Source organism: Bos taurus, chromosome 10, assembly GCF_002263795.3.
Source record: "Bos taurus isolate L1 Dominette 01449 registration number 42190680 breed Hereford chromosome 10, ARS-UCD2.0, whole genome shotgun sequence".
Classification (NCBI taxonomy): Eukaryota; Metazoa; Chordata; class Mammalia; order Artiodactyla; family Bovidae; genus Bos; species Bos taurus.
The window spans coordinates 11641519-11653565 of record NC_037337.1 but is presented as its reverse complement, the minus strand read 5'-3'; the positions used below and the strand labels follow the sequence as shown (position 1 = coordinate 11653565).

Genomic DNA, 12047 nt, shown 5'->3' with positions numbered 1-12047 from the left:
GAGTCGGTGATGCCATCCAACCATCTCATCCTCTGTCGTCCCCTTCTCCTCCTGCCTTCAATCTTTCCCAGCAGCAAGGTCTTTTCCAATGAGTTAGTTCTTCACATCAAGTGGCCAAAGTATTGGAGTTTCAGCTTCAGCATCAGTCCTTCCAATGAATATTCAGGACTGATTTCCTTTAGGATTGACTGGTTGGATTTCCTTGCAGACCAAGAGACTTGCAAGAGTCTTCTCCAACACCACAGTTCAAAAATATCAATTCTTTGGCACTCAGCTTTCTTTATAGTCCAACTCACATCCATACATGACTACTGGAAAAAACTATAGCTTTGACTAGATGGACCTTTGTCAGCAAAGTAACGCTTTCTAATATGCTATCTAGGTTGGTCATAGTTTTTCTTCCAAGGAGCAAGCGTCTTTGAATTTCATGGCTGCAGTCACCATCTGCAGTGATTTTGGAGCCCCCAAAAATAAAGTCTCTCACTGTTTCCACTGTTTCCCCATCTATTTGCAATGAAGTGGTGGGACCAGATGCCATGATCTTCATTTTTCAAATGTTCTCTCCTCTTTCACTTTCATCATGAGGCCCTTTAGTTCTTCCTTGCTTCTGCCATAAGGATGGTGTCATCTGCTGGGATTCAGTGAACCCTTGTAATTTGGAGGCTCAAATCCCTCAGTTCGGGGAAATTTTCTTAAAGCATTCCTTTGACAACTTCTTCATTTCCATATCTTATTTTCCTTTTTTTTCTCACTGCCATTTCCAGGTAGTTATCTTCCCCTCCCTGACCGAATCTTCTATCACTGGAATCACATTTCATCAGATTATTCCACTCACCACTCTGCCTTGTTGGAGTCATCTACTACCCCACCCAGGGTTAATCCCCTCATCTCATGAAAAATGAGCTTCTGTCACACTGTCAGGCTCTCCTTGAAAAATCCTAGCCTTTCAGTCCTTGGTCTTATCTGGAAACTCCAGTGATTTCTCTTCAGCCCTGCCTTAACCACTCAGAGCCACTGTCCCACTTCAGGCTTGTAATCATCAATCTGCAAATCCTCCAAATTTTCAATGTCTAGCACATCCCCCCAAAAATAAACACACACACACACACACACACACCCTTCCATCTCTGGGTCACTCATCTAGTACATAACCTTAACCTTCCTGAATTTACAGTCTTACCATTTTCACTGTCCTTCACCCACCTTAGGTCCTCTCATCCCTCCTAGTCCAGCTTAAATTCCATGGTCAGTCTTTATAATCACTCACCCGCCTGTCTAGCCAAAACACAGTCCAAGTTAAATCAAACAATTTGCCCATTCTGCACTTACACCCATAAAAATGAATATGACTGGGGGAAGAAAACAAGAACCTGCCAGCATAACCACCCCCATGGTCTCACTTCAGATTACTGACATCAACTACCACTGCTGCATAACAGCCATTCTTTGTTTTCAGGCCTTCTAAAACAACTGGTTCATCTCTTCTTTCCTCACACTATCTGATCACTTTATTTCTATTTCATTAAGAAAATGAATCAATTAAGTAAAACCAAAAGTTCCCAGCATCGTATGTATCTGCCCCCTTAACTAAATTGAAGCCAATATTCTGTCTTCTCTCCTAATACCATAGGTGAATTTTCCACTCTCCCAGCAAAGAGCCACCCCTTCCCCCATTCACTAGATTTCATCTACCCTAGTCTACTCAAAGATGTTGTTCCAATAATTTTTCCTTCCTTTTTCTCCATAATGTATTTTCCTTTTTCCACAAGATCTTTCGTGTCAACATACAAATACGCTTCCTAAAAAATTCATCACTCAACCCCACATACTGCTCCAGCCACTGCCTCGTATCCTCCTTCCCTTAATAGCAAAATCTTGTATGAGACTCCATAGTCACAGTCTCCAGTTGCTCTCTGCCTATTCTCTTATACCCTAGTCAGGCATTTATCCCTACCACTCTACAAAAATCATGTATATCAAGGGCATGGGTAACTTCATATTGCTAAGCATAATGGCCAACTGGTAGTTCTTATCCTAATTAATCTTTCAGCATCCTTTGATAAAATTGCTACTATCTCTTCACTAAAACTCTATCTTCACTTCATTACACACAGGTCATTCCTTCCACCTCCTCCACTGACCTGTGAATGATGAAGTATCTAATGAGTTCAGTCTCTTTTCCATCTAGCCTCACTCCCTTCATGGTCTCCTCTGGTCTCACAACTTTATGTCATAAATGTATATCCCTAGTCTGTATTCCACCATCAAATGCAGACTAGTAATATCCAACTACAACTACCTTGTTGATATCTCTACTTGCCTGTCTAACAGGTATTTCACAAGTATGGTGTCCGAAAGTTGATTGCAGAGCTTTCTTCTCCAAACTATTTCCAGTATGCCCCACCTTAGTTATTAGCAATTTCACCATTCAGGGAGGGAACTCGGGCCAAAATCCTAGAGCCTTGTCTCTGCTATCTCTCTCAATCTATATCCAATATGTCAGAAAATTCAGTACCTCTTACAATTTTAGCAAACTACTGCTAAAATTTGAATGTATTTCCACTGCCACTGCTGCTGATACCCTGGTCCAAACCACCCACCACCATCTCCTGCCTGCATTATTGTGATAACTTCCTTATGTGATTTTCTCCCTTATTCTACTATTGCTCCTTCTACTCTATTCCAAACCCAGAAGTCAGACTGATCCTGTTAAAATATAAATCATGGATTTCTGGCTCCACTATGGCAGTGTAAGTCCCTGTATAGTTCATTCCTCTTACTGACTTTAATTACAGACTGTGGACAAAATACAATAACCTGAGGGGCCCTGAAAAGGAAACAATTAATAGGCTGATTGTGGGGTATTATTTTACATGTACATTAAGTTTAAACTATGTAGCCATCAAGCTTTATGTCTGTAAAAACAGAATTTTCCAATAAATGATTTTATTTCATAGAGCATATACAATTTTAAATGTTTTTAACAACATTTTATACTAACATGTCCAAGTTATAACCATTAACATAAAAATCATGAAAGCATAATTACTATTTGTTTATAAAACATTTATAAATTTCTTTATGACAAAATTACCTATTAAGGCTAAGGTGATGTCAAAACTTTTTAAAAGTCAAGAAAAATAGGTCATAAACAGCAAACACCAAAATAAAAATGGAAGCCAAGTCAGTCAACAACATTTACCAAATACTATAAACTACTGAATACTAAATCAGGTACCATGAGGACTGTTAGGAAATAAAAACAGTAATAGCAGACACAGAGCACCTACTATATGACAGCAACCTTTTTATTTTTTCAAATTCACTTGGTTCTCACAATAACACTAAGAAGTCGGCACAATTATTTTCACCATCTTAGTGACCAAGAAACAGGTTAAATAAATCAGTTGTGCAAGGTCATGTGCTTGCTTTGGCAGCTCAGACACTAAAATTAGAATGATACAGAGAAGATTAACATGGTCCCTGCACAAGGATGACACACAAATGTGTGAAGCATTCTGTATTTTTTGGGCTTCCCAGGTGGCGCTAATGGTAAGGAACCCGCCTGCCAATGCAAGAGACATGGAAGACATGGGTTCGATCCCTGGGTTGGGAAGATTCCCTGAAGGAGAGAATGGCAACCCACTCCAGTATTCTTGCCTGGAGAATTCCATGGACAGAGAAGCCTGGCGGCCTACAGTCCATGGGGTCACAAAGAGCTGGACATGACTGAAGCAACTGAGCATGCCAAGGTCATACTGTAAGTAGGTGGTGGAACAGGGAGTCTAACCTAGGTGTCTGGCTCCAGAGTTCTTATTCAATCACTATACTATGCTGCATACTTGAAGAAAGAAAATGTAATGGTAAAAGATCCTTTAAATTTATTTTAAAACATTAAGATGGTAGTTAAAATACATTGTGTTAAGTCCTTCAACATAGATGCACAGCAAAGATTAAAGCAAAAGTCGATGAATACCTGGTGTTCCAATGGCTCTGACATATGAGAATGCAATGTTTCTTTTCCCTTTTAGAGCATTTTCTATGTTCTGAAGGTCTCCCAGGGTGGTAATATATTTTACTTCATTAAAAAGAAGAGCACTAAAAAAAAAAAAAGAAGAAGAGCACTGAAACAAACATATATAACTGGTAGAAAAATCTGATAGGCACTTAGTTATTTAATACATATTTTGAGTAAGTTAAAGAACCTAATCAAAAAAGAAATTTAATCTTCTGAACAAACTCTCAGTAGTAAGAACCTAAGAATTTCAATACTGAATTAAAATCACTCTCGAAATCATTATTCTGTCACTGAGAACATCAACCAGGGACAGTTATGAGAAATAACTGCTTATCCTCTATCACAACTACCTCAATATAAACTATACTTACTAACATTCTCTTCTGGCCAAATAATCCCTTACAAACCTCTCAGCCATAGACACGTTTGAGCTCTTCACACGTCTAAACTAAAGCCTTCTTTCCATTGCCTATAAGGCCCTGCATGGCCTACATCTTGCCTACTTCTCCAACATCATTTTGTTCTACCATTCCTCATGTCTACCCTACTTTAGGCAACACCTCAGGGTCTTTGCACACACCATTCTCTTTGCAGAAAGCTATTCCCTCTGCTCCTTCTCATATATACCGCCTCAGCTTAAAAATCATTGACTTAGAGAAGCCTCTCTTGTATAAGTAGGTCTGCATCATTTTCCTCTTCAATTTCATAATATTTGCTCCTTTGTAGTTCTTATCACAATTTATAATTATTCATATATATTTTTTTACTTGTTTATCCCTGCCTCTCTCATTAAACTGTTACCTTCTTGAGGCGAGGACTTTGTCTATTTTGTCAGTATTTCCATAATAACTTAGAATAGAACCTGGCACATTTAATGTATAGATCAGAATAACTGATCACATTAGTTCATTGAAAAGAATCTCCTTTTAAAAACTTCTACTTCTATATAAATTCTCTGTAACTAACAACAAATTCCACTTAATCTCTACATGCATATCTCTGTCTGTATGTGTATTTTTGTTAAGCTAGACTTTATGAATTTTGAAAGGTGTTCCGAGTCCACTTACTTAGTAAGCAAAAATGTTAGTCACTCAGTCATGTCCAACTCTTTGTGACCCCATGGACTACAGCCTGCCAGGTTCCTGTGTCCACGGAATTCTCCAGGCAAGAATACTGGAGTGGGTAGCCACTCCCTTCTTCAGGGGAGCTTCCCGTTGAGGGATTGAACCTCATTGCAGGTGGATTTTTTACTGTCTGAGCTACCAAGCAAGCCCAAGGTTCATTCCAATAAATTAGTCAATCATAGTTTCCTCTTATTGAAAAACATAGCACTTTCCATTAATATAACAATTCTCAAATTTTCTGGTCTCAGAATCTCTTTATACCCTTAAAAATTACTGAGCTCTTCAATGGGTTTGCATTTATGTAGGTTTCATCTATCAATAGTTGCCAAAACAGAAATTAAAACAGCAATTTAAAATGTTAATTCTTTAAAAAATAAAAATAAACACCATTGCACATTAACACTTTTTATTAAAAATAACTAAAATTTTCAAAATGAAAGAAAAGTCTAATAAAAAGAGTGGCATTACTTTACACTTTTGTAAATCTCTGTAACACTGAACTAAATAGAAGACAGGTAGATTCTCATATTTGCTTCTTTGTTCAGTCTGTTGTGACACCACACACACGTCATCTTTAGAAAGTGCATTCATAAAAAAATGAAAGTGAAAAAGGCAAACATCTCAATATTATAAAAATATCATAACTTCAGGGGCACCCTAAAATGGCTGCCCTAAGTTACACTGCTTAAATATTTACCTACACATTACAGATTTCTTCCACTTTTTAAAAGAAATGTGAAACTTAAATTTCTGTAATTCCCAGGGTCTTGTTTTATTTTTAAAAGAAATATTTACTGAGAAGTACTCACTATTTCCTAGATATTTTCACACGTTTTCATTTAAATCTTCAGGTGGCACTAGTGGTAAAGAACCCACCTGCCAATGCAGAAGATGTCAGAAATGCAGGTTAGATCCCTGGGTGGGAAGATCCCCTGGAGGAGGGCATGACAACCCACTCCAATATTCTTGCTTGGAGAATCCCATGGACAGAGGAACCTGGCAGGCTATGGTCCACAGGGTCACAAAGAGTCAGACATGACTGAAGTGACTTAGCACATTTCTTTTTTTTTTTCTTTTTATTTATTTATTTTTTTAATTTTATTTTATTTTTAAACTTTACATAATTGTATTAGTTTTGCCAAATATCAAAATGAATCCATCACAGGTGACTTAGCACATTTAAATTCTCAATAATATTCTTGGGAAATTTCTTATTACACAAACACACACACACACACACAGAGGAACACATATACAGACACACAGAGGAAAGAATCTCAGAAGTTAAGTAACATGCTCCAAGACATACCAGGAGTCACTGGTAGAGATTTTCAAACCCAGGTTTTCTGACACTTTGCCTGTAACTTTCTAAACTGTTATTACTGACCCCTCATAAATGGTAGGACTTCCCTGGTGGCTCAGATGGTAAAGCGTCTGCCTACAATGAGGGAGACCCGGGTTCAATCCCTGGGCCGGGAAGATCTCCTGGAGAAGGAAATGGCAACCCACTCCAGTATTCTTGCCTGGAAAATCCCATGGATGGAGGAACCTGGTAGGTTACAGTCCAGGGGGTCGAAAAAAGTCAGACATGACTGAGCGACTTCACTTTCACTTTTCATAAATGGTAAGCCAGGTAAAAAGAGAGGCAATTAATAAATAGCAAGAAAGTCTCAGTGGCAATCTGGGTTACTGGCTGCTTATACATTTTGGCTAGCAAGACCAGAATTACCCTCAAGTTATTTCAAAATCACTGGGAGGCACCATCTAGTGAACGTAATCGGACTGCCATGTAAATTCTTCTTGAGAATTACATCCATCCATTTACCTTTACTGCTCTAGAAGCAATTTTTTTTTTTTTTTGCTTCAAAAACCAAACCCAGGAGTAGAAATCTAACCTTTTCCTCAAAAACTGTAAAGTATAAATTAATAAAAGCCAGTGTTTGGGGGGACACTTCCCACATGTCAGGCATAGTACTAAGTATATTATAAGTAGTGGCAATTTATCAGTTTGGGACTGACTGACGCTCTTGCTTCAGAAATTCCCAGTTTTCTGTCTTCATGGTGAGCAAAGTCCAAGTCCCCTCATACAAGCTGATCATTTTGTAAATTTGCCTTTCCAGGTTCTCTGCTGCTAGGCTGTATGGCCCAGAATCACTTGTCTGACATCCTAAACTGGGAGCCAGTGATGTAAAGAATCAGGGACGGTGCAGAATTATTTCCAGAAGCAGTGGCAGCAAGAGTCAGCTTCAAAGGCAGGAATGACAACACTGCTAACGACAGCCGCAGTGCCAGCAATGCAAAGCTGTGGCATTTGATGGCCAGCAGAGATGTAGCAGTCCTCCCGAGACTAGCTCTGTGTCATGACCATGACTAATTCAGAGCCACATAAATCTGAGTCCAGCTCTCCAACCCTTCTAGTGAGACTGAGAATCCCTATATCCTCTCCAAATTCTTTTCTGCTTAAGCCAGTCAGACCCAGATTTGGGGGTTTATAACTAAGAACACCCAGGTACGCTCTTAGTCTTGCTTAATTTTCATGGCAACCATCTGAGATCAGTACTATCATTAACTCCATTATGTAGAAAAGGTCATGGGACTTAAAGAGGTCATCTTGTCTAAAGTCCCAAAGCTTATTATTATTAAAGAGTCATTATTCACAAGGTAGGAGGAGGAGAAAGGGAGGACAGAGGATGAGATGGTTGGATGGCATCACCAACTCTATGGACATGAGTAAGCTCTGGGAGTTGGTGATGGACAGGGAAGCCTAGTGTGCTGCAGTCCATCAGGTCACAAAGAGCAAGTGAGTGATCCACGAGGTAATAATAACCTAGTTTTGGTTATGACATTCATATTCTCATGATCTCTGGGATTATTCCCAATGGCTTCCTAACTTTAATATATTTTTAAATGTTAATTTCCAGAATATACGGACACTTAGGGATCTCTAGGATCCATTCCACGAGCCAGTGCTCCTTTACTCCAGTCCCAAGGAGGAGAAATGGGTTAAAGGAAAAATCTGTCTTAGGATTTTCCTGCTCCAAAGATGCGATAAAAACACGTGAGCCTGTTCTGACCTGGGGGCTCTTCCTGCCCCAGAAAGGCCTTCCTTTCCCTTGGCATACTCTTGCTGAGACTCTCCTAATACAACCACTAGGCACATAAAATATATGGTCAAGACTTCAGTGGGTGTCAGAAAAAAAAAAGGCGTTGGGGGGGGCGGGGGGACTCAGGAGTCTACTCTACCCTGCTTTTAGAGCAGCAGGTTGCTTAGCCTTTTTTTCAGGAAAAAACCCCACTTTTTATTATGTTCTGTCACTATTCAAATTCTAAAAAATTCAATAAAAAGGAACTGTTACCTTCTATTTTACCAAAACCCTTAGGGCAAAATGAAAAAGAGGGAGTAGGGAAAAGAGGGAAACAGCACGGGGAGACAGACAAATTACTTTATCTAAATTAATTACAGTTGGCCAGTGGGTTCTGCATTCACAGATTCAGCCAACTGTGAATGGAAAGTATTCCAAAAAGATAATTCCAGGAAGTTCTAAAAAGCAAAACTTGAATTTGCCATATAATGATACCTATTTACACAGCATTCACACTGTATTAGGCTAAGTAATCTAGAGATGATTTAAAGTTTACAGGAAGGTGTGCATAGGTTGTATGCTAATATGTAAGGGACTTGAGTATCTGAGGATGCTGGTATGGGGGAGAGGGGGTCAGAAAGGGAGGGGGGTTAGGGGGTGCTGAAACTAGTCCCTCTCAAATACTGAGGGATGACTGTATATTACACAAGGCAGATCCATGTATAAAATGAAATATCCCAAATACTTCAACATTTTCTAAATAATACAATTAAAAAAAAAACTGAAGCCAGTGAAACGTGAATTGAGAAAACAAGTAATAAAGTTCAAAAACATCAGGAAGGGAGCAGCCTGGCTCAGGAGTTTTAGAGGAAGATATTTCCAGTAGGATCTTTCTCCAAAGCATCAGTCTTGGTCTTTTTGTCATATGTTATACATTCTCCTCTCGGAGAAGGCAATGGCACCCCACTCCAGTGCTCTTGCCTGGAAAATCCCATGGATGGAGGAGCCTGGTAGGCTGCAGTCCATGGGGTCGCTAAGAGTCGGACACGACTGAGTGACTTACACTTTCACTTTTCATTTTCATGCATTGGAGGAGGAAATGGCAACCCACTCCAGTACTCTTGCCTGGAGAATCTCAGGGACGGCGGGGCCTGGTGGGCTACCATCTATGGGGTCGCACAGAGTCAGACACGACTGAAGCGACTTAGCAGCAGCAGCAGCAGCAGCAGCAGCAGCAGCAACAGCATACATTCTCCTACTGGCTTACCACTTAAAAAATTCTTATCACCAGAAATAATCTTACAGGCTTGTAACATAAGATTTCTGCTCCTCTAATTTTTAACAACCAAAAAGTGAAGCTTCCCATTTCATTCTTCCACCAATCCGATATTTTCTGAACACATAACACATGTCACACACGATGCCATGCTCTGGTAGAAGGATTGTGTATAAGAGGGCACACTCTGAGGATACAACCATTACTACCAAAACAGGATGCTTGTGGTGATAGAGGTGGATGTGTGTTTATAATATTAGTTACTACCAAATTAACAAAGAGCTGTGAGGAATTCAAATCTAAGACAAGTAATTATTTTATTACAGTTTCTCCCAGTATGTCACTATCAAACAGGAACCCAGGTGACAATACTGGGTAGGAACAAATCTGATAGAGATAAAGGATTTAACAATAGCTCACAACCTATCAGAAGGGACCAGCCTGGGCACAGCTCAGGAGTTTTAGAGGAAGACACCTCCAGTAGGATCTTTCCCCAGAGGCTCTATAGCAACATCACCTAAAGTCGCAGTACCCAGGCTCTGCAGTAATGCGTTAAAAATAAACTGTTAGCAGAAATTATGATAGTTGAAAATAATTCCCATAATATCTGTATGATTGTCAGGAGTATATTAACCTTAAGAGGAAAGAAACCTTCCATTTGACTAAATATTGCCACAAGAATATCAATTAGCACACCTTAATAAAGAGTTAATGAGATTTAAGTGTTTCTCTGCAGCACTAGACAATCTTTCCTTTTTGGATCATTTGATAAATTTCTAGACATCAATAATGACTAGTAGGGGAAATGGCCTTTATTGGCATTTAGACTGTTTACCATCTGAGCCACCAGGGAAGCCCACCTTTGAGATTACAGTGCCTCAGTCTCCTATATCTCTATCTGACTTGCCTCAGGAGTGTTACATAAGGTTTTCTCAATCAACAAATAAAGATTAATTGTTACTTAGTGAAGTAACACTAAATATTATCTTTTTCTAAATATTACCTTTCTTAATGCCATCTTAAAGCTGGGAAGTGAAATTTTCCTTACAGTTACCAAACTTTTTGACTATATATATTTTAGAAAATAGAGCTAAGAATTCTTAGACTCTAAACCTATAATCTTACCTCTATTTTAAATTTTATTTATTTTGCACATTTTAACACTTTGTAGGACTCAAAAAGTATCTGCAAAGTTGAAGAGTGAAAAGTCTACCTCCAATTCTCTCTTCCCATCCTAGCTTTCCCATTCCATTTCCATAAACCAATCATCAGTTTCTTGTGAAACTTTGAAATATTTATACTAAATACATACAAGAACTGAAGAGCCTCTTGATGAAAGTGAAAGAGGAGAGTGAAAAAGCTGGCTTAAAACTCAACATTCAAAAAATGAAGATCATGGCATTTGGTCCCACCACTTCATGGCAAATAGATGGGGAAACAATGGAAACAGTGAGAGATTTTATTTTCTTGGGCTCCAAAATCACTGCAGATGGTGACTGCAGCCGTGAAATAAAAAGACGCTTGCTTCTTGGAAGAAAAGCTATGACCAACTTAGACAGCATATTAAAAAGAAGAGACATTACATTGCCAACAAAGGTCCATCTAGTCAAAGCTATGGTTTTTCCAATAGTCATGTATGGATGTGAGAGCTGGACTATAAAGAAAGCTGAGTTCCAAAGAATTAATGCTTATGAACTGTAATGTTGAAGACTCTTGAGAGTCCCCTGGACTGCAAGGAGATCCAACCAGTCAATCCTAAAGGAAATCAGTCCTGAATATTCATTGGAAGGACTGATGCTGAAGCTGAAACTCCAATACTTTGGCCACCTGATGCAAAGAACTGACTCAGTGGAAAAGACCCTAATGCTGGCAAAGACTAAAGGCAGAAGGAGAAGGGGACGACAGAGGATGAGACAGCTGGATGGCATCACCGACTCAATGGACATGAGTTTGAGCAAGTTCCGGGAGTGGGTGATAGACAGGGAAGCCTGGCATGCTGCAGTCCATGGGGTCTCAAAGAGTCAGACACAACTGAGCAACTGAACTGAACTGAAATGCATACATGCTATAAATATCTATTATATATGCCTCTGTAGAAGACTATTTCTCCTAGATATCTCAGTGTTCCTGTACAGTCCAGCTCTCCTGAAGATGAAAACTGATAGGACACAAAGATGGAAAATGTCTCCTCTTAATCTTGTCTTCTTTTCTCTGGAGCCATCTGCTTCCATTCAAAGGTAATAAAATCTTTCTTATCTCCCCTGGAGCTACACTCTTATATTTAGGGACAGAAACCTTTATCTCCCACCCCAAGCTATTTACTTAAATTCCAGAGAAAAAGATAAGTGCTTTATCTCTAGAAGGAAAAAGTAGATATGCCAGCTCCTATATAAACTCAGAGATTCATAATTTAAGCTCTTCTCCAGACCTTGCTGTAAATACAGATGTTAAGAATACAGCGTTCACCTTGCAGCTCTGTGGAGAACTGGATAAAGCAATCCAGTACTATCACGTTACTCTGACTGCTGTTATTGCTGTGTGTGATC

The 12047-nt window shown here is 39.2% G+C and overlaps 1 protein-coding gene and 1 non-coding gene across 4 annotated transcripts in view; one reads left to right on the top strand and one right to left on the bottom strand.

The window, feature by feature from the left end:
* TXNDC16 (thioredoxin domain containing 16) overlaps window positions 1-12047 on the bottom strand; it is a 92821-nt gene that overhangs the window by 55533 nt on the left and 25241 nt on the right. For all 3 annotated transcript variants that reach the window (XM_010808964.4, XM_024997677.2, NM_001205394.1), the window contains 1 exon segment: window positions 3977-4098. In XM_010808964.4, the coding sequence (XP_010807266.2) occupies window positions 3977-4098 (122 nt within the window).
* On the top strand, window positions 3422-3528 carry LOC112448659 (U6 spliceosomal RNA). The gene has a single exon (XR_003037032.1). It is a non-coding gene; the product is annotated as a U6 spliceosomal RNA (small nuclear RNA).